This window comes from Mastigoproctus giganteus, chromosome 9, assembly GCF_048544385.1.
Source record: "Mastigoproctus giganteus isolate SK-2022 chromosome 9, ASM4854438v1, whole genome shotgun sequence".
NCBI lineage: Eukaryota > Metazoa > Arthropoda > Arachnida > Uropygi > Thelyphonidae > Mastigoproctus > Mastigoproctus giganteus.
Genome location: NC_143583.1, coordinates 87,268,837 through 87,291,898, shown reverse-complemented (window position 1 = coordinate 87,291,898; position 23,062 = coordinate 87,268,837). Strand labels below are relative to the sequence as shown.

Here is a 23,062-nt window from a genome sequence, read left to right as displayed (position 1 = left end):
GAGTGGTAATCAATGGACACTGCTCGTCGTGGACTAATGTTATTAGTGGAGTCCCTCAGGGCTCAGTGTTGGGTCCATTATTGTTTTCTGTATTCATAAATGATATTGATGAGGGTATATCAAGCTTAATGTCGGAGTTTGCAGACGATACAAAGGTAGGCAGGGTTGTCATGGACACTACTGACACTATGCTACTGCAACAGGATCTGGAAAGGTTGAGCAGATGGGCTGAGAGGTGGCAAATGAAGTACACGGTAGTACTTTACATTGACAAATGTAAAGTACTACACGTGGGAAACAGCAACCCCAGAGCAACGTATCAACTCTGTGGTACTACACTGACGGTGGTAGAGAATGAAAGGGACCTGGGGGTGGTTGTGCAGGCAGATATGAAGTTCTCTGAGTAGTGCAGACGGGCCGCAAGAGTAGCTCATGGTGTATTGTCAATGATATATAGGAATTTTTCTAGCAGGGATAAGGAGGTGATTATTCCCTTGTATAATGCAATGGTCAGGCCACACCTAGAGTACTGTATACAGGTCTGGAGGCCTCATTTCAAGAAGGATGTAGAGCTGCTGGAACGAGTACAGAGAAGGGCAACAAGATTAGTGAATGGAACAAAGGGGTGCTCTTACGAAGAAAGGCTTAAGTTTTGCAAATTACAGTGTCTGGAGACTAGGCACCAGCGAGGTGATCTGATAGAGGTGTATAAAGCCTTGAATGGTTTGAGCATGCTCAATGCTGATGGGATTCTTCCTCTAGCTCAGAATAATCACCTGAGAGGGCATAAATTCAAATTGAGGAAAGACAGATGTAGGATAGACGTGTGGAAATTTGCCTTTAGCCAGCGGGTGGTTGGTTGGTGGAACAGACTTCCATCCCTTGTCGTGGAAGTTGATAGCCTAAATAAGTTTAAGGGTCAGCTGGACAGGTATTTTGAACGAACAGAGGGGTGAAGTGGAAGTGGGTTTTTTTTTTTTTTTTGGCTGATGCTGCATAAGCTTGCTTTCTTGCATCAAATGCCTCTACTAATGCTAATGTTAAAATCAGAAATGAAGCAATTTTAAAAAAAGAACTGATTGATTGCGCCATTAAAATGCTGGGGATAGGGGCCCCGCTCGCCTCACCGTATTTTCTGCTCTGGATACTCAATAATGCATTCATGATTTCATTTGTAAAATAAATGATCGTCTCAACAATGGGCTCGCAAATTTTCAAAAAAAAATAACAATGGGCTCTTGTGAGCCCACGATAGCTCATTACTGTTTATATGCATTGTAAAACTGATTAAAAACAATCAGTTTGTGTGAATGGATGATAGCTAGAACAGTAAGAATTTGCCAGTATTTGTTGGTTTCCTATAAATTTTAAAATGTATATTCTCGTTAACTCTAGCTAAAGTAAAATTTAGGAAGTTTATAGCTTTTTTTTCTGTGGCTTTTCCATTTCTAAAGTAAAATTAAGTCTAGTATGTATCTTATTTAATAAATCCAAAACCTTATTTACTATATCATCCTTTGTAATGATTAAGATATCGTCCAAGTATCTACCATAAAATGTTAGACTTGGAAGAAATGGTATTAAATATAACTGTTCGATTTTATTAAGATAAATTTCGGCAATAGTCCGCTCAAGCCAAAACCAATCAGTAATCCAAATATTTGTCTATAAATTTTGGATTGGAAATTAATATAATTGGCTTGAACAAAAAACTTGATTAGGTGAAATATTTCAGTTTTTGGTAACTTTCATTAATTTAAGTTACAGAATCATTAATTAGATCCCACATAGTGTCTAATGCATACTCGACGTGTACAAAGAAATTACATCTATGGAAAATAATTTATCATCTGTGTTTAACTTTTTCTCTTTTAACTGATTAAACAACATATCCGAATTCTTTATACTAAATGCTAGTGTCACGCGTAAAGGGTTTAATAATCCCATATAAATATGTCGTGAATGATGAAAAACCTGAATTTTTGAAATGATGAATTTAATGAAAAAGCTGAATGAGAGATAATGGGTCTAATTGGGTGTCCCATTTTGTGCAACTTTACCTGCCCACAAAGAGTGGGTACATTTTTATTAACAGTGCCATCGAAATATAATCTTTTTTTTTCCCCAATTTTTCATATATTGGTACACCACAGAATTATCTCTCAATGAGAATACAACATGCGGCATCAGTTAGGGCAAGGAGGAGGTGTGCCTCTGAACTTGCTTTCCATGCTATCAATGATAGCCGTGTTTTTCTTTTTAATGAAGCTAAAGTTTTAAATACGCAACATGAATATATTAAATTGATTGCTGAAACTCTTGAAATGGGGTTAAATGCAAATTCCATAAATGTTTGTAGGCCTTATACTATTTCAGACTCTTGGACTTTCACGCACATTTGTGAATGGTAATTCACACATTGGTTTAGTAAAAATAATCTCATATCAGGTAGTCAATAGGTTTAACTATAAAAAAAAAAAAAAAAAAAAAAGCTGGCTATCATTTGCAAAAAACACTTTACTTCTTGTGAGCACAGAGTGTATCTGAATAAATTTGGTCCCTTATAAGAAGCTTAGACTGTTTTATGATTTTAGATATTTTAACCTATGTTTTTTAAGGATAAATCCGACAATTGTTTTCAGTTCTCGTGTTAACATGCAGTATTGGTTTGATTTTTTTTGGGGATGTTGATGGCTGTCGACTTCTCCTGGCTTTTCCTGATGCATTATGTTGGGGATGAGAATTGAATGCATGGCAATCTTTTAATAAGTATTTATTTATATAATTTTAATGTAATTTTTGTAATTGATTTTTTTAGTAGTAAATATGGGACATTTATTCATATAATTATATAATCACATAATCCTAATGTGAGTGTTGAGAGAAATCTGTTCCTACATAAAGGTATGAGGTATATGTCCTACTAATAATAATATTAGTAGGACATATTCAGCTTTATTGCTCGTACGATCTTAATTAGTTATATATATATATATTTTTTTTTTTTTTTATGAAATGCGATGGGAGGCCAAATTAGGAAGGTAATTAGGATGGAAATAAACACTCCTGCCCTTGCATTACACTAATAGCTCAGTGTGGAAGAATTTTGATTTTAGGAAAGTTAAACCGTATATAATTGAATAATGTATAAGTTAAAGTCAATGCAACAAGGCATCATAGGTTTAAGAGTATAAATAATCTATATAATATTGGTGTGAACCCACCATAGATCACTCTTAAAGGCAAAAAACTATGTTAATAGTGTAAAAAGGCATAATTTTATCTGTATCTCATATTGTGCTCTTCCTTCACAATGAGTTGCCATGTATTGCACTATCTCGAATAAGTAACGCTTCACAAAAGAGAAGAGTATTGTTACTTATTCTCGGTGGGCACCATCCAGATCTATGGTGGATTCACACCAATATTATATAGATAATTGAATAATATAAAGCTGGTGCTCAGGTTATCTGGGAGTGCAATTTCCCATCTGTGTTAGTAATACCCCTGTACATAGTCATTCATCATTTGTTAGTACATTTAGTGAACTTTAAATTCTTCTCAAGGATCTGGCTAATGTTTGGTATATTACAATATTCATAGTGCCGCAAATTTTGACAGTGACCTGCATGTCCAGGGCCATTACTAACATGGATGCGAAATTGCACTCCCAGATAACCTAAGCATCGTTTACTGTTTACTTTCCTACAACTAAAATTCTTCCACACTCTGAGCTATTAGTGTAATACGAGGGCAGGAGTGTCTATTTCTATCCTAATTACCTTCCTAATTTTGCCTCCCATTAGCTAAACAGCCAGACAATGACTTTTAAACATAATACACAATATTTCATTTAAAAAAAAAAAAAAGTATATATTTGATAGTATGAACTAGAGCTATAATGCTCAATATGTTCTACGTTGATATCACGATATACAATCGAAAAGCATTTTCAGCTTCAGGAAAGAAAAATCGTTTTGCAATTTTTTTTTGTTAAATTAATTTTTTACAGTATAGTTTAGGCTAAAGCCTCAGGTTACGTAAATAGTTTAACTAATGTACAAGTTAGTGCATTTGCATCATTGAGTATATCTTATATTGTGAATACCTTTACAGCGAGTTGCCATGATATTGCACTACATCAAATAAGTAACGCTTCACCATAGGAGAAGACTACTGTTACTTATTCTTGTTCTTGTTGTACAGAAATATGCAAATGCACTAACTTGTACGTTAGTTAAACTATTTACGTAACCTGAGGCTTTAGCCCTAAACTATACTGTAATCTAAATTACTTCACACCATCAGGCATCTCTCATGTTGTGGATTTATACTTTGCAACTGGGTTGTCATCATTGCAACACCAGGGTACCTGCCCACCCACTGATGAGGAGCCAGTAAGCTCCGAAACAGTGGCGTATGGGTGATGGTATCCACTGAGAATAAGTACCAGTAGTCTTCTCCTGTGGTGAAGCGTTACTTATTCGAGGTAGTGCAATATCATGGCAACTCGTTGTGAAGGTATTCACAATATGAGATATACTTAACGATACAGATGCACTAACTTGTACATTAATTAATTTTTTACTTAATGTTTAATTGCATTAAATTGATTTTTAATTATTGTTAATTATTTCTTACTGTAATGTAAGATTTTTGATTTTTTAATTGTTTTCATTTTAATTTCTGAAGAGTATCATATGGAAATGTTCTATGTGTTATATCAAGGTAAACTTCTCTTATTCTTTTACAAATATATATAAATAAATATAAAATGGACAGATCATACTTAATAGAAATATACTTTTCCTTTTATAGGACAATTCAGAGTTATGGACAACTTTCATGTGCCGAATTCTCATGATATTTGCCATACTGGAACATTAAAAACAAATGTAGAGGTTTGTGATAGACATTATCATCATGCAGATATACCAGAGGGTGTTTCTACTATACAGAAGTCCCACAGTCATACATTTCAGGAGCAATCAGTCTCTTTTCAGGAATCAGATAATTGTCTTGAGCAGATGAATCGTGTTCACTTAGTTGAAGGCACTCCAGTATGTTTCTCAAGAAATAGTTCACTCAGTTCTCTTAGTGTAGAGTCACTAGATGAAACATCATTCTCAGAAAAAGCATTATTAGAAGAGTGCATTAATTCTGGAATGCCTAAAGAAAAGCCCTACCGGAAACCAAAAAATAGAAAAGGTAAAATTGGAAAGTTTGTAACAAAGTTGTCTAATGAAGAACAAGACAGGAATAAAGAGTTAGAAGAAAATGGTATTGCAAATGGGGAGCATCCATTCTCTAGAAGTGGAAGAATAGGATATAATGAAATACAAAATCACCCCTCAGAATCTTATGGTGAACAAAACTTTGAACATGAGGAAAAAGGTAAAGAAGATGAAAGAAATCAGGAAAAGTCTAAATCTTCAGAAGTTTCTCATATTAGAGCAGTTGACGAAATTAGATTAAGAAATGGCAAAAATATAAATAGAGAGTATATAAAAGAAAATCTGGATACTGTTGAAAATCAAAATTCAACAGATAACAATTTCAGCTTATTAGAAATTGAAGACTACTCAGCAGATAATAAAAGTAGCATAGATAGATCTGTTCTTGGTGAAGTGACTGGTTTAATGAATGGTAACTCAGCAGTCGGCTTAAATTCCAATTTAAATAATGAACAGGAGATTCAGATTAAGGATACTTCTGCTAATGTGTTAGAACTAGCTTATACATGTGAGGTCTCTGATTATACCAAAAAGAATGGTTTTACGAAAGATGAGGACAAGACAAGCACTCCTGATAGGCATAAAGAAATAGAAATTACTGAAGATATTACAAATAGACCAGTGATAAAATCTGAACATTTTGGTTCATATGGCAACTCAGAGTGCCCAAAGTTGAAAACTGAGATTGGTGTAGAACACATAAGCACAACGTATAATGATCTGAATCAGCATGTTAAGACTTTTAAAGGTGGCCCATTGCAAAATTATCACAACTGTGATGTCACACCAAATGGTTATACTGAAAATGAAGTTAGAATACTTTCTGAAGAGGCATCTGAAAGGATGATAGCCTCTGATGCACTTCAGTTAGAAGCAGGCCGTATTTTACAGGAAATTGAAGCAGAATGTGATGTTACTGATGATATGACTACTAGTACCTTTAGCTGTACTTCAGATTTGGATAATGTCAAACCTCCATCAGTAATGGGTGATCTTTTATCATTAAGCTCAGCGAGTGGACTTTCAGATTCAGGCAGACCTGATCTTGTAGCAGGTCATAAACTAATACGTAAAGGTCATAGCTTCAAACACATAATTAAAGGTGCTAATAAATATCGTAAAGTTCCAGAGATGGTACGCCGAGCATTGGGTGAAAACCTGGAAATGCTCAAAAGTACTGGATCAGATGGTTCTGACATTGGAACACTGTCTTTTATGGATTGTGCAGATAGTTCTAGCATGAAAAGCAGCTGTACATCCGACTACTTGTTAGAAAATATCAATCCACCATCTGCAATGGATGATATTTCTTTAACAGCAAGCTGTGCTAGCCTAAGTAGCATTAGCTCAGATATTTTAGATGAAAAATCTCATCCAGAGGTATCCAAAAGTTTATATCCAGAGGATATGTCAGAGCGTTTTAATGCTGCTGCAGCAATGGTTCAGTTATATTCACGAGAGCTCTCAAACATCATGAATGGCAGTGTGAAGAACAGCTGTAATTCAGAAACTATAGACCATGTAATACCGCCATCAGTGTTTCAAGAAATTACCGAAGTTACAGTTGAAGATGCCACAGAAATTGCTTGTGACACGCTCGGATCTGACACAGAACTAGAAGAAGAGCTTCCTTGTGATGATGGTGATGATGACGATGATGATCCTGGTTCAGATACCTTGCAAGCTCCTCAGGTTGCATCTCTCTCAAAAGATGATCCTGGTGAAGGAAGTACTGAAAATTTGACTCTGACACTCACAGATGAACAACCAGAGGATAACAAGGATGTACTAGAATATGAATCTTTGGATAAGATGAATATAATGACAGCAGAAGAAATTAAAGCTTTACAAGAAAATGCTGATATTGTTGTAAGTGCTTTGAATAAAATTGGGCTATCTGAATGTGATGATGACGTATCAAATGGGGCATCATCTGATTTGATGATTGAAGATGAAACTATATCACTGGTATCCAATGAGTCTGATGATGATTTGCTTTCACCAGTTCATGAATCAGAAAATCAAGAAGATATAAATCAATCTGTTTTAAATAAAGGTCCATGTATTGTAAAGCCAGTCACTCGGGAGACTCTTCGCCAAGTTCAAATGAAAAATATGCAGAAAAAGTCAGAATCGAATGGTACAAAGGAAAAATTGGATTCAATTAAATGTGCTCCAGATACTAATGAATATATATCTAATAGTTGTCAGGGAAAGAAAGTACCTATTTATAAACCACAGTTAAATTCAAAGATTATTTCTAAACCTCAGTCGCCTTCCAAAATCATTTATTCTTCAGAAAATAAAGTTGGTTTATCTTTTAATAATATAGTTAATGAAAAAATTATTCCTGGTCTCTCCAGTAAACAGACTGTGAAATCAGATGTTTTATGCAAGACTGTAGATAGACCCAGACCTCCTGTGAAGCAAGGGACTTTTACAAAAGAGAAGCCTTCTCAGAATGCTCCCCAGATATCACCTACCAAAGAGGATGGAAGTATTGAATGGAACAGTAATACTGGGGAATTAAATAAACTTGTTCTAGAATCCCATATGGAAAATGGATACACAGACGTTTCATCAAAAGAGATGTCAGGTGAGAGGTTCTCTGCTAAAAGTAAAGGATTTGGTCTCAGGAAAAATTACAGTGGTACCTTCACAAAGAAAAAAAGTGCAACAAATCAGGATAAGGTCTTCAACTCTCAAGAAGAAGCTGGTTGTCAGACACCCAGTCCTACATGTTTTAGTCAGTGTAGTGGTTCTGCAAGCAATTGTTCTACCAGCAATGTTAGTCTCTCCTCTCAGTCTTCTGCTGGGATCCCATCTGTTAAAAAGGTGGATAGTAGTACTTTTAAGAAACAAGTCCCAAGCAAAGTTGCATGCCTTTGGAAAAAAAAAGATAGTGTCAAAGAAAGAAGTGCACAACATGAACCTTCTAAGTCTAATAAATTTGGTGCTCCAAGAAGCCCCATGCATGACAGCAGCAGTAGTTGTTCGTCTAAAAGTGGAGATGGAAGGAATACTGGTATACCATGCAGGTAAGTTTTCTTCCTTTTGTTTTTGCTAAAGTGTTTAGAAAAATCTGAAATGATTTTTATTGTTTGCCACTTAACATTTGTGCCATCTAATATAGCAGGAGTGACCAGCTGAATTTGTGATGCGATTTACTTTTTTTCTTCAAGTGTCGCGATCTACCATCTTATGAAATTTGTTGTGCATGGTTAAAAAAGTTAATCAACACATATTGAAAAACGTTTATAAATTTTAAAATTAAATACAATTCAGAATTCTTATTTTAAATTCATACTTATTTAAATTTAATTTGTGAAGTTTGTGTCTTCGTGTCATCTGCCAAGCTTTCAAAATCGGAGATATACTGTGATAAGACCAACTGTAAAGGATTTCTGTATGCAAGTCCATACAAGTAGAGCGAGCCTTCGTCTTAAAATACGAAAAGGTGGATTCATATAGATATGTGGAACCAAAAAAAAAAAAAGAAGTTCACTGCGTTTTTTTACATTTGAATGCTTTTCTCGGCAAACATATTTCCAAACGTCTTTTTCTGTTATCTGGCTTTTAGGAAGATATCATTTCATTTTCAAGTAATATTTTCTCCATTTAAAAAATCTCAACGATATTTTCTGCAATTTGTTTCATATCTAAATCGACATTAAATGGATAAGAAATACAGGTAGTTCTCGACTTTACGAGTTAATTCGTTCCTAGCGCGGGCTCATAAAGCGAGAATTTATTTCCCGTAGACATAAAATTAAAAATAGGGGTTACGTTCTCAATAATGAAATTACAGTAAACCCCCACTATTCGCGGGGGTTACGTTCCTGAGAAATGTCGCGAATACCGAAAACGCGAATACTGAGTTATGGCTCCCATAGTAATAAAGGGGTTCCGTTCCCAAGTATGTAATATATAAGAAAAACTAGTCTAAAATTTTGTCTATGTATGTATTATACGTACCTTCATAATATGACTATGTACATAGACAGTGCATAGTGAAATGCAAGCATATGGCATCGAAATGAAAATAAGAAACAATTTAATAATAAATATAATATTCATTAGAAATTTCAAACAAATCTTTCAAACCAGCGCCTTTGCTAGCTAAAAAACTTATCCCTCCAGTGCTATCACCAGTTTCGTTAAAGTGTTGATAAAGGAGTTTTGCTTTTTCACGAATGATGAGTGAAGTTAACAGAATTTTATTTTGAGTTCGGTCTTCTATCCACAGATTTAAAGCCTTTTCCATTTTTTCTAATTTAACATCACGGGTTACAGAGCAAATTTTTGAAGCAATTAGCACGTTTTCACGGACACTACGGTGGATTTTTTCTTCCGATTTTTTGATTGATCGTACCTTTGACTCATTGATTTTATAATGTTTTGCCACTGAGGAGACACTTTCACCATTAGAAATTTTGTCTAATAACTCAATTTTATTCGCTAATGTCATCACCTTCTTTGATCTTTTCACATTTCCCTTGTTATTCGTAATCATTTTTTACGGGTTAGAAAGAACTTGTCCACAAAGTCACTTTCTTCCGTTAACACACTCGAAAAAGTCTGTTTTACACTGCAAAACGGTAGATTTATCGCTTTTGTAAGCATATCAATTTATAAATTGATAAATTTATTCAATTTATAAGCAAATATAAATTAAAAGCAATAACGACGAAACCTTCCATGACAAGCGCATAACACATACTGAACAAGGATTAGCGAGAAACATCCACGCTCGCGATTTTGTCACCCCTCTCCCCCCACCCACTGAGCACTGTTTTGACTGGGAAAGATAATTTTAGGCACGCCCATGTTTTTTATGTGGAAAAATATTCACGGTGCTTTAAATTTCACATTTTTTTAGGTTTCATTTTATATTAAATCAGCGATCGCGAAACCGCGAATACAGATACCGCGAATAGCGGGGGTTTACTGTAGTTATCTAATTAGTTTGTTTAAATAATGATTGATTTATCGAAAGAAATGAAAACGTAGCCTGTAAAATCAAGCAAATTATAATAATAAAGAAATTATTTGCGACTTACGAATGTTAAAGAATGTTCATTCTTCGTCATCAACTAAATGCACACTCGTTGATCACTCATTATTGGCTGGGCACTCGTTGGTTTGTTGCACAAGGAGTAGTCTTCTTAAGAAATGTTTCAAGAGGCATTTGTTTCCAAGATAATCTGCTCTTTTAATTATAAGTTTCACGATTGCATGCATAAGCATTTTTTAACAGCACACACAAATTGCAACTAACATGATTCGCGTGGAGTAACAAGTTTACGAAGCTTAAAAAAAAAAAGGAATGAAGAGAAGATTCTGAAAATTTATTTGTTTTTTATACGATTGAAGATTTCAGTAAAGAGGAAACACATATCACCATAATAACTTTAAAAAACCACACGATTCCAGCTATTGGTATTTTCACAAATGCAAGAAGATTGAGTTTACTACCCGTTTATAATTGCTTGCAGTAACAGAGAAGCCCAATAAACCGGAAAGTGCAAATTGTTTTTGTTTTATGTTCATGACCTGCAGAAATGTGCTTTAGAAAAAATCACAAAGGCATTTAAAATTGATTCTTATAATGGAACATATGATAACGATGAAAGTGTAGTGCATTTTAATGATTTGAATTGGTAACTAATACAATTTACAAACCACACTCACAACCTTTTATATGACCTTAAGGGGTGCCTCCGTAGCCAGATGGGCAGGAGCAGCAGTGCATAGCACACGCTTCGTGATTAGACCGGGGTTCACGACCGTGCCCACCAAATACGGAGGATGTGGAAAGGTCAGGGAATGACCACCGCATATCCCCGGAGCAATATGGCCTTAGTTGCTAATGCTCCTAAAAACGAAATAACAAACAAACATGACCTTAAGGTCTTGCTCGTGACCTTAAAAACGACATTTTAAAGAGATAAATAGCTTAGTTATACAGCGAAAATGTCAACTTCGGAGATCTTGAAACGAATTACCAAAAACAATGTGTTATTGGGTTCACATTACGATATTTTAAATACGACGGTTCTCTGGAACTGATTAATATGATAAAGCGGGGTAGACTGTATATTGTATAGCTATGCACGTGGTTTTGATATGGTATTTATGAATGTTTATCATTCATTTTTTGCAATTAATGTTCATATTTTCGATTTTTGTTGATACTTCATACTTGGGGGGGAAAAAAACTCGTAAACCCGAGAACTCGTAAAGCGAGAACTGCCTGTATATCAAACAATGCAACTGCTGATAATGATCTTGCATATTTGCAAAATGATTGAATTTTGTTTCATTGAGATCCTTAGCCATTGCCAAAAATTGATATTTATATGCAGAAATACTACTAATCATGTCACTAAATTTTTATTTTTTCCTTGTAATTCCAAATTCAGATCATTTAATTTACTGGTAAAATCTGCCAAAAAAGCCAGATCACACAACCACTCTGTATCTTGTAGCTGCTGATAATCATCTCCTCCCCTTTGATCAACGTCCCCTCACCACGTACAGGTGCCCCTCGACGTGGGCACCTGTACGTGGTGAGGGGACCTCCCAGTGACGCTGCTGGAGTCCCAGACTAGCATCACTGGGATCTAACGCCCATATCTTGGTTCCAGGGTTACATCTTTGGAATCCGGCGTGTGCAGCCGTGCGCCGCGACCCGTGGAATTCGGAAAGGGGGATCCTGGTGGTTGAGGGGCCCAGCCTTAATACACCACTTTGGCCCCTGCTTCGACAAGACGGGTGGTCCCGGACTGGCCTGACTGGGATCAATCGGTGGGTGGTTCTTACTGCTAGGGTCAACTGCGTTCCAATAAGTCTCCCTCCCTTTGGTCCTGGGACGGGATCAAGGCTTATTGGAAACGTGGGTATGGTGCCTCTAAGCTAACTTGGCGTCCCATTCGTGTACGCAGTACCTGCTAGTTCACGAGTGGGCGTCCCCTCGTAGGGCTCCGTGGTGGGTGAGGTACTTGGGGCATCGGAAATTTTTATTTTACTCCTATGAGTATTATAAATTCAAATTCTTCTGGGGCCCCAACAAGGCCCCTACCTAATCAAAATGATGATGCAAAAAACACCTCTGCAAAAAGAGCCAGGACTGAGGATACACCACCACCATCATCAGTGACACCACTTTTCCTCATTCTCCATTCCATCGGAAAACAGTCAATTGAAAAGATGTCACCCTTCTTTATCCAGAAAGGATTAGAAGGGTTGGCAGGTTCACCAAAATCCGTTAAACGACTGCGTTCTGGCGATCTTTTGGTTGAAGCTTCCAGCACAAAACAAGCTGAAAAATTCTTGAACTCTACATCCATAGGGGGAATACCTATCACCGTAACCCCCCACAAAACTCTGAATTCTTCACGAGGTGTTATAACAGAGTGGGACCTTCTTCATGTTTCTGAAGAAGAGATCTGCTCTGAATTAAAAGACCAAGGCGTGACAGCTGTCAAGAGAATATCGATACAAAAGGAAGGGAATCTCGTCCCTACCCGAGTTTTTATCCTCACGTTCAACACCCCACGGCCTCCAAGTTCCATCAAGGCTGGTTATCTAAACTGCCCAGTGAGGATTTATATCCCAAACCCACTGCGGTGTTTTAGATGCCAAAAATACGGCCACTCACAAACATCTTGTCGTGGTAACCCTGCCTGTGCTCGATGTGGTGTTAAAGACCACGAGAGCAAGGAATGTTCAGCTCCAAAACCGATCTGTGTCAATTGCCAAGGAGAGCATCCCGCCTACTCTGGAGCATGCCAGCGGTGGAAGGATGAAAAGGAAATCCAAGAACTGAAAACAGAGCTGAATATTTCCTACCCAGAGGCCAGAAAACGTATCCAACCGATAAATAGCAGGAAACAATATGCTCAGAAGGTTTCTGCTAAATGCACTATCGGTACACAAACTGAGATGACTATACCACTAAGAGAGTCATTCACTCCGATTGCATGCTATTTATTGAGTTCACAAAAGAAAGCCCACCAAAAAAACACAATCAGTTGCCACTCCTATATCCGTACCTCCTAGTGCTCCGCCACTACCAAAACCAAGTGGTAAAGAAAAGCCAAAAATTTAGAAGAGTCACCCGTGATACCAGAATGGATGTAGAGAATAAGGAGGTACAAGATGAATCAGTCTTGGAACTCTTTACGGAGGAAGAAATGGACACGGGACAGCGTCCATTCTTCCCCAAAAAAGATAAATCCAAGACTGACAAAAGTAAGCCCTCAGCACCTCGGAAGCCGCGTGATGGACCCACCAAGTCCAAATAATGGCTAAATTCCTACAATGGAATTGTCGTTGATTCCGGCGAAATACTGATGATATCAAGGCTCTCCTGCAAAAGCACGAGCCAGTCTGCTTTTGCTTGCAGGGGACTTATCTAATGGCAAATAATGATCCCACCATGCGTAACATCACAATTTTTCGTAAGGATAGAATTGCGGATGGTCCTGTTCATGGAGGAGTGGCTATCCTTGTGGGCAACCAGACTCCAGTTCAGCCCTTGCTAGTTACAACCAGCATAGAGGCTGTTGCAATTTGCCTTACAGTGGGATTTTTATTAACCGTGTGCTCTATTTATTTGCCACCTGGGACTGACATCTCCCAGGAAGACCTTGATGATCTTGTAACGCAGTTGCCTTCCCCTTTTTTACTTCTCGGGGATTTTAATGGACATAACATCCTGTGGGGTAGTGCTAACATCAATGGAAGGAGACGAGTCATAGAGCGTATGCTAAATGACAATGACCTTTCTCTTCTAAATACTGGAATAAACACCTTCTTCCACATGCCTACCCTTTCTTTTTCTGCCATTGATCTCTCTGTCTGCTCCCCTTCTCTACTCCCCTCACTCAACTGCGAAGTGGAGGAGAACCCATACGGAAGTGATCACTTCCCTGTGAGAACTTCGTTACACAGTGGAAGACCATGTCTTCCTTTCAGGTTACCACGGTGGAAGATTGATCAGGCTGACTGGACTGCCTTCCAACATCAGGCAAATTTTGACCTCAGTACCGTCAGTCAGGAGCCTATCAATGATGCAGTAACATACATCACAGAAGTTATCGTCCAAGCAGCTGCGAATGCTGTTCCAAAAACATCTGCCCGGTTTCCACCATTTCCCAAACCTTGGTGGAATTCACAATGCACAGCAGCAAAAAAGGCTCAAAACAAAGTGTGGGGGATATTCCGCCGATATCCTACCACCGTTAATCTAATAGCCTTCAAGCGTGCACGAGCCAAAGCACGCTACATTCGGCGTCAGAGTCAAAAGGAATAAATCCGTTTTACTTCATCAATTACTCAGTCCACTAGTACTAAGTTGGTCTGGGATAAAATCCGGAAAATGAAGGGAAAATATACATCCCACCCTTCTTCAATCCTAGATTATAATGGATGCACTATTGCTGATCCAACTGCAATAGCCAATTCTCTTGGAGAAACATTCTCTAACATCTCTGCAACATCTTTGTATTCCCCAGAGTTCCTGGTCCTGAAACATAAAATTGAAAAACAGGCTCTTAATTTAAAGTCTAAGAGCCTTTATCCCTACAACAGGGCATTCACTATACAGGAACTGAAAAGGGCCCTCACTCTTTCCAAAGCAAGTGCTGTTGGACCAGATGGCATCCATTATGAAATGATTAAGCATCTTTCACCAAAATCTATGGATGATCTGCTCCTTCTATATAACAGAATCTTTATTGAAGGGCAGTTTCCGGATTCCTGGCGCAAGGCAATCGTTCTTGCCTTTGCCAAGCCAGGAAAGGATCCAAAGGTCACTACTAATTACCGACCTATTGCTCTGACTAGCTGTATGTGCAAAATTCTGGAGAGAATGGTTAATTTTCGTTTATTATGGTATTTAGAATCAAATTACCTTCTCTCCAATATCCAGTGTGGCTTCCAAAGGAACCGGTCTACTTTGGACCATCTTATTAGACTGGAAACATCCATCCGGAATGCTTTCCTAAAATGCGAACACTAAAATGATTGGTGTCAGTGTTCTTTGACATGAAGAAAGCATATGACACAACTTGGAGATATGGCATCTTAAAAGATTTGCATAGCCTTGGTCTTAGAGGGCATCTCCCCATTTTTATTAAAAACTTTCTAGCCAATCGATCTTTCCAAGTTCGTGTGGGATCCTCACTCTCTCCTGTCTTTAGCCAAGACGAGGGAGTACCACAGGTATCAGTTTTAAGTGTCACGCTTTTTGCCATCAAAGTAAATTCCATCACAGAACAACTTCCTCCAACTGTAAACTGCCCTCTATGTTGATGACTTTAGCATATTTTGTCAGTCATGCAACATGAGGGTTATTGAAAGACAACTGCAGAAAGCCATTGATCGCCTCAACTACTGGGCACTTGCTAATGGCTTCAGGTTCACACAAAATTCTTGGGACTCATATTTGATAAAAAGCTGACCTTTCTGGATCACATCTGTCAACTCCGCACAAAGTGCACAAGAGGCCTTAATATTCTCCGCTCGCTCTCCTCTACATCTTGGGGTGCAGACTGATGCACCCTTCTACGGCTTTACTGTGCACTTGTGCAATCCAAATTAGATTATGGGTCCCAGGTATATTCCTCAGCCAGAGACAGTGTCCTTCGATGGCTGGACCCTGTCCATCATCAGGCCCTCCATATCGCTAGTGGAGCATATCGCACATCTCCTGTCCAGAGCTTATACATCGAATCAAACAAACCACCGTTATCACTTCGACGTAAGCAGTTGTCTTTAAAGTACGCTTTAAAACTGAAATCCCTGCCAGACCATCCTACGTGGCCATTCGTTTTTGAGCCACGATGGGAAAATTTGTACAATACCCGTAAGACTGCCACTCGTCCTTTTGGTATTCGTCTCCAAGAGCTACTCAAAGAACTTAATATCAAGGTAGACAAGGTTGCCCAAAGCAACCCCTTCCACCCTGGCATGCTCATGTCCCGGCATGTGACTTGTCCCTTAGAAATTGGGGAAAGTCAAACACTCCATCATCTGTCTACCTGCAGCTTCATTCAGCACACCGAACTGAACATTCTGACTTCGCGCCAGTTTACACAGACGGTTCGAAGTCAGAATCATATGTGGGATCTGCTGCTGTCTTTACAGACAGCACTACATCGGAGCAGATTCCCTCTGAATGCAGCATATTTACTGCAGAGCTGCACGCTATAGAGTTAGCCTTGGATCACATTAGTAAATGCCAATACCAACGGTTCATTTTATATTCCGACTCTCTCGGCGTGTTACAGGCTTTAATATCTGTGAGATATAATCCTCATCCGGTTCTGTCTTGCATTCAGCAGAAGATTCACTTTCTCCAAGAACGTGAATATGATATCTGCTTCTGCTGGATTCCCAGCCACATTGGGATTATGGGAAATGATTTGGCTGACACCGCAGCCAAATCAGCAATTCCCAATAATAATCGCTGCCTGTCAGTCCCCTATACAGACTACAGGCAAATAATACACCAGAAGATATACTCCCAATGGCAGGATTCGTGGAATAGACAAACTGCGAATAAATTATATCATATCAAGCCTGTAATTGAACCGTGGCAGTCTAGTCTGCGCAGGAATTGTAAGGAGGAAGTTGTTCTTGCCTGGACCCGCATAAGACATAGTCATTTGACTCATTCGTTTTTGCCGAGGGCTGATGATCCTCCTGTGTGTGAGTCCTGTGGCACAATTTTATCCATGAGACACATTTTAATTGATTGTCCAGATTTTAGCAATATCCGTTTTACCGCTTTTAATCATCTGGCTGAGCCGTATACACTCAGTCAGATTTTATCTGACAATGACCATGTGTCTGCTATTTTTAGCTTTTTGAAATCAGTAAACCTTTTTACTTATATTTAAAAAATCTACTTTGTTATTGTTACTTGTTTACTGATATTTGTCTTTTACAGTTTATACTTGTTTTTATACTTTGACTTGGTGACCTAACCAATTAGGCCACTGAAAATTTTACTTTTTATGACCAGGTTTTGTCGCATTATAGCCTTAGTTGCTAATGCGCCAACAAAAATCAACCAACCGTTTGATCAGCAATTTTTTTTAAATTTCATTCAGCAAATTTCGAAATCTCTGTAGAAACTTACTCCGACTCAGCCACCTCATATTTATGTGTAATATCAAATCTGGTTCATTTTCATCGAGTTGCATTTTGAAAAGTCTCCTTTGAAAGATTGTCCTCTGATGGAATTCACTATTTTGAAAGCTATGCCCATAACACTTTTAGCATTTAATCTTTTGCTGGCTAACACTTGTTGGTGGATGATACTGTGGTAACTCAAAAATCTGGGAATTCATCATCTTGGCACAATGCGATGAATCCATTAAGACGCCCCATCATTGCATTGCTTTAGCTCCATCTGTTGTTATTCATACGAGCTTAAATGGTGGTAATTTATTTTTATTTTTTTTTTTTCAATAAAATTTTCGAATGCGTTAAATATATCAAGACCTCTAGTTCTTTCTTTTAACGAACCCATACCCAGCAGTTCTTCCCTAGTGGCAGAATCATCGAAAACAATACGAATAAAAAAAACAAGCAATTGAGCTGTATCACTGACGTCTGTAGATTCATCCAGTTGTAAAGAACACAATTAGCATTATGAGCATGCAATTGTTCCCTCACATTTTTGCTCATTTTTTCAATGCAAGGCATCACAGTGTTTCTAGATAATTGCAGATCTTGAAGAGCACTTAATTTCATTTTTGTTCTTAACATTTTCGAAAAGAGAATCTGTTATTCCTAAAAATGCGTCTTTGATGAATTGACCATCAGAAAAAGGGTTTGCATTTTTTTGCAAGAAGGTGACTCACTTTAAATGATGCCACAGTTACAGCTTTAGATTGTAAATTAGGTGTCATGAAGAAATTTTGTTGTGCGAATTGGAATTTAAAGTTCTTTTAATTTATTTTTTTCTAAGGTCACTATTAGGCTGAAAATCTGATTGGTATTTACCATGGAGTGTTGAAGTGCCTTTCTAAATTTCCTATTTTGGGTATAGCCACGGAAGCATTGCAAATGAAACAATAACATTAGCATTAGTAGAGGTATACGATGCAAGAAAGCAAGCTTATGCAGCATCAGCCAAAAAAAAAAAAAAACCCCTCCATTCGTTTCAAATGCCTATTCAGCTGAGCCTTAAATTTATTTAGGCTATTAGCTTCCACAACAAAAGTTGGAAGCCTGTTCCACCAATCAACTACCCGCTGGCTAAAGACAAATTTTCGCACATCTATTCTACAACTATCTTTCCTCAATTTGAAACTGTCCCCCCCTCGGGTTCTTAGTCTGAGCAAGACGAAGAATCCCATCAGCATTTAGCTTGCTCAACCCATTCAAGGCCTTATATACCTCAGTCAAATCACCTCGTAGGTGCCTACTCTCCAGGCACTGCAATTTGCAGAACTTAAGCCTTTCTTGGTAAGATCATCCCTTTGTTCCCCTCACCAATCTTGTTGCCCTTCTTTGTACTCGTTCTAGCAACTCTACATCCTTCCTAAAATGAGGCCTCCAGACCTGTACACAGTACTCAAGGTGTGGCCTGACCATTGCCATGTATATAGTGGCATAGTGTTTTGTGGAAGGCGCCACCGGTGGTTTCCCACATCTGCACCATGGTACTTTGTGAAGAATTTACAGAATCTCTGTAAAAGCCAGAAAAAGTGTGGTGTCTGGTTTGTGACAGAGTTGTGCTGTGTTCTGTTGTTCTGTCTCTGGCTGCTTAGCCGCAAGGCCCCTAAGGGAACCCCACGTTGCCCGCCACCACCACTGGGAGGTGAGCCAGGCTGCCCATTATACTCTGGCTGGCCTCCGCCAGGGTTGCCTGAGCTTCCTGACGGAGACAAAAAAAAAATAAATAAATAAAATAAAAAAATAATAAAATAAATAAAAATAAAATGAAATAAATAAATAAAAAATAATAAAAATAAATAAATAAATAAATAAAATAAATTAATTAAAAAAATAAGTAAAATAAAGTAACAGATTAAAAAAAATAATAATAATAATTAAATAAATTAAAAAAAAAAAAAGGGAGAGAGAGAGAGAGAGAGGGGCATAGAAAAAGAGAGGATTTGAGGGAGAAGGAATTTGGGTGGGTTGACAGGGGAGAATAAATCCACTCTAATTTAGGCAAAGTATAGGAAAGCGTGTGGGTTTAAAAGTCACAGGGGACAGGTGCCCCTGTGTAATTGCCAATGGCATAGTGCCTGTAGATCCCGCACTGGGGTCAGTGCCAGCAATCCCGCACCTAGATCGGTGCCAGCAGTATATCCTACCCATTTCGGTTTGCGATGACTTTTAAATCCCGCACTCCGAGGAGTGCCAGCATCCCGCACCTTGGATGGTGCCTGTAATGGATCCTACCCTATTAGGGTTTGCATGATTATGTCTGCGTTTTTCCTGGGGAATGGAGAGTTATCCCACGCCGGTCCGGTTTAGTTCTTGGGCTCTGAGTTCTGCACTCTTAGCTCGCCTAAGTGCAAATGTTTCTTGCGCGTAGGTGGTTAATGCCTTATAGGTATCTTCCTCGAGTAGCAGAGTGGATTCTTGATTGCGAGGGTTTCTCTCTATTGTGGTGAGGAATTTAAGCCTAATGTTGTTGTAGCTGGGGCACTCATACATGAGGTGCCCCCAGGACTCCTCTTCGCCGCAGTGGCAACGTGGGTCATTCTTGATTCCCATGGTGGTCAGTTTTTGTTGGAAGGATCCATGGCCGGTGATGACAAAGGTCACATGGAGGCCAGGCGAAAACCAGGGTGGAGGTTCTGGGTGAGTTGAACTTATGGATGGAAGGAATCGTTTTCTGATGGCCCCTTTTGTTGTAGTGTCCCAGTCATGTTGCCATATCTCTTGTAGATGTTTGGTTATCCGTTGCATTGCCATGTATAATGGGATTATCACTTCCCTGTCCCTGCTAGCAAAATTCGTATATATCATTGACAACACTCCATGACCTGCCCTGGCAGCCCGTCTGCACTGCTCAGCGAACCTCATATTTGGCTACACAATTACCCCCAGATCTTTTTCACTTTCCACTTCCCTGAGTGTAGTACCACCCAGTTGGTATGTTTCTCTTTGGTTATTGCTACCCATATGCAGTACTTTGCATTTGTCAAACTCCAGTTGCCACTTCTCAGCCCATTTTCCCAACTTATCTAGATCCAGTTGGAGTAGCATACTGTCATTACTGTCGTTAACAACCCTGCCAACCTTTGTATCATCTGCAAACTTGGACATTAAACCTGATATACCTTCATCAATATTGATAAATATACAAAACAACAATGGGTCCAACACCAAACTCTGTGGAGCTCCACTAAAAGCATTTGTCCATGAAGAGCAGTGTCCATTGATTACCACTCTCTGTTGTCTCCCACTCAACCATCCCTTTATCCATTGTAGCAACTTACCCTTAATGCCATACCTCTCCAATTTGTACAGCAGTCTTCCACGTGCAACAGTATCAAAAGCTTTTCTGAAATCCAAGTATATGATATCAAAATTATTTTTGGCATTCAGTTCCTTTGTGACCACATCATAGTAAGGAATCAAATTGGTGAGACAAGACCTCCCTTTGACAAACCCATGCTGTGTCTTAACTATTACTGCAGTCTTGTCTAGATGATCCTGCAGTGATTCCATTATTTTCCCCGGAACACAAGTTAAACTAACAGGTCTGTAGTTACTTGTGTCACCTTTTGAAACTCCTTTGTGAATTGGTGATTCATTTGCACACCTCAAGTCCATGGGGACCTCCCCTCAGTCCAAAGAAGCTCTCATAATTATGGCTAAAGGTTTGCTTACTTCCTTTGCTGCCTCCTTTAATATAACTGGATAGATCCTGTCCACCCCAGGTGCCTTCCTTATGTTTAACTTCAACAATTTCTCCTCCACTTTGCTCTCAGTTATTACAAAATCACTTAGCTCCCTGTTAGCATTTGATAAACTTCTGGCACTCCCCTCATTGAATAACTCCTCATGTGTGAATGTAGATGCAAAATACTCATTCAGTTTATCACCTACCTGAGCATGATCATCAATAGTCAAGCCATCTGTGTTAATGGTCCAATATGATTCATCCCTTTCCTTCTAGAGTTTACATAAGTAAAGAACTCTTTGCTGTTTTTCTTTGCATCCTTTGCCAAAGATTTCTCATAATCTGCCTTTGCCTGCTTAACCTCCTTTGTGACTTGATTACAGACTAGTTTATACCTGCCATAGGCTTCTGTATCGCCTGATACTTTATATGCATCCCATACATTCTTCTTCTCTGCCACTAGCCTCATTAATTCATCTGACGTCCATTTAGACCTAAACCTTTAACAGTATTTCTTAGTTGGAATGAAAAGCCTAGTAGCTTCCGAAATTAAGTCCCTGAAGGCTTCCCATTTAGAATTCACTGCTGGTAACATCATCAGTTGATCCCACTGTACAGAATTTAAAAACTGTCTGAGACCTCTGTAGTCACCTTTTCAAAAGCAAAAGCCCTTCCCTTTAGCCTTGATGGTAATTACATCTTTAAATAATTCCCATATCAATACATTGTGATCACTATTGCCCAGTGGTTTCTTTATCTGCAGATTCTTAATGCATGAAGAATCACTACTGATAATCAGATCAAGAGTATTACTCCCTCTGGTTGCCTCTCGAACATGTTGCTGTAGAAAATAGTCATCCAATAAATCCATAAGTCTTGCTAGTGTGCGAGTGACCAACCCACAAATTCCAGTCAATATCTGGAAAATTAAAATCTCCCATTATAAGACTCTCTGATTTACTGGCCCACTCTATTTCCCTGTACAGTTTCTTATTATGCTCATCAGTCATTAGGCCTATAGCACACTCCTACTCATTTTTCCTTATTTCATACCAAACACTCAACACTGCATTGTCCGCCAACATCAATTGGATGCACTTCCTTAGATTTTGTGTTTCTTAACTAACAGCATAACCCCTCCTTCCTTCCTATACACATTGTACTCCCCAAATTCCAACTCTGCACTGCCTATATCTGTGTGACACCACATCTCTGATATCCCAACAATATCTGCCTTTGATGTCTTCATTAGCACTTCAATCTCATCAAATTTATTAACTATACTCCTAGCATTGGTGTACATACAAGTATACATGCGCCTGTTCCTGCTCCTAGCCACCCTAACACAGCCCATGTATTTACTTGTTCCACTATGACTCCCAGCAGTACTGGAAATCTCTGTTACCTTGCTTTCCGGTCTGCTGGCCATTCTAATAGAAGCATTACAAGAATCATTTTTGCCTCTTCCTACAGCCACTGTTAACCTTTTAGTCTGTGTATCCCCCAACCTAGCAGTTTTCCAACCCACCTAACACTGCCTCGATAGCATTAGCAAATATTCTTGCACCCTTTCTATTTAAGTGTATCCCATCCCTGTAGAAGCAGTCTCTCCTGTCAACAAGCACAGACCAGGCTGAAAAAAAAAATTCTACCCCTTGAGCCTTGCACAATCTCTCCAGGGCCGAATTGATTGACAAGGCTCTCATCATATACTCCCTCCTATCATGTCTGGGCAGAATTGCTGACACTTTCGCATTCAACGCTAACTCGCGACTTTTTTTCAACATTGACCTGTACTTGTTGAGTAAATCTGCAGATCTCTTACTCTTAATGTCATTAGTTCCAACGTGTACAACAATATCACTTTTGTGCCCTGAAAAGATATCTGCTCTACAACGTCATCAACTTTTGCCCCTGACAGACGTACCCTGGTTCTGTTCCACCTATT

General features: G+C 38.6%; 1 protein-coding gene across 2 annotated transcripts in view; it reads left to right on the top strand.

Moving 5' to 3' along the window:
- LOC150080527 (adenomatous polyposis coli protein-like) overlaps positions 1-23,062 on the top strand; it is a 384,350-nt gene that overhangs the window by 354,991 nt on the left and 6,297 nt on the right. For both annotated transcript variants that reach the window (XM_090381301.1, XM_090381300.1), the window contains exon 16: positions 4,819-8,272. In XM_090381301.1, the coding sequence (XP_090237427.1) occupies positions 4,819-8,272 (3,454 nt within the window). The remainder of the gene's footprint in view (positions 1-4,818; positions 8,273-23,062) is intronic.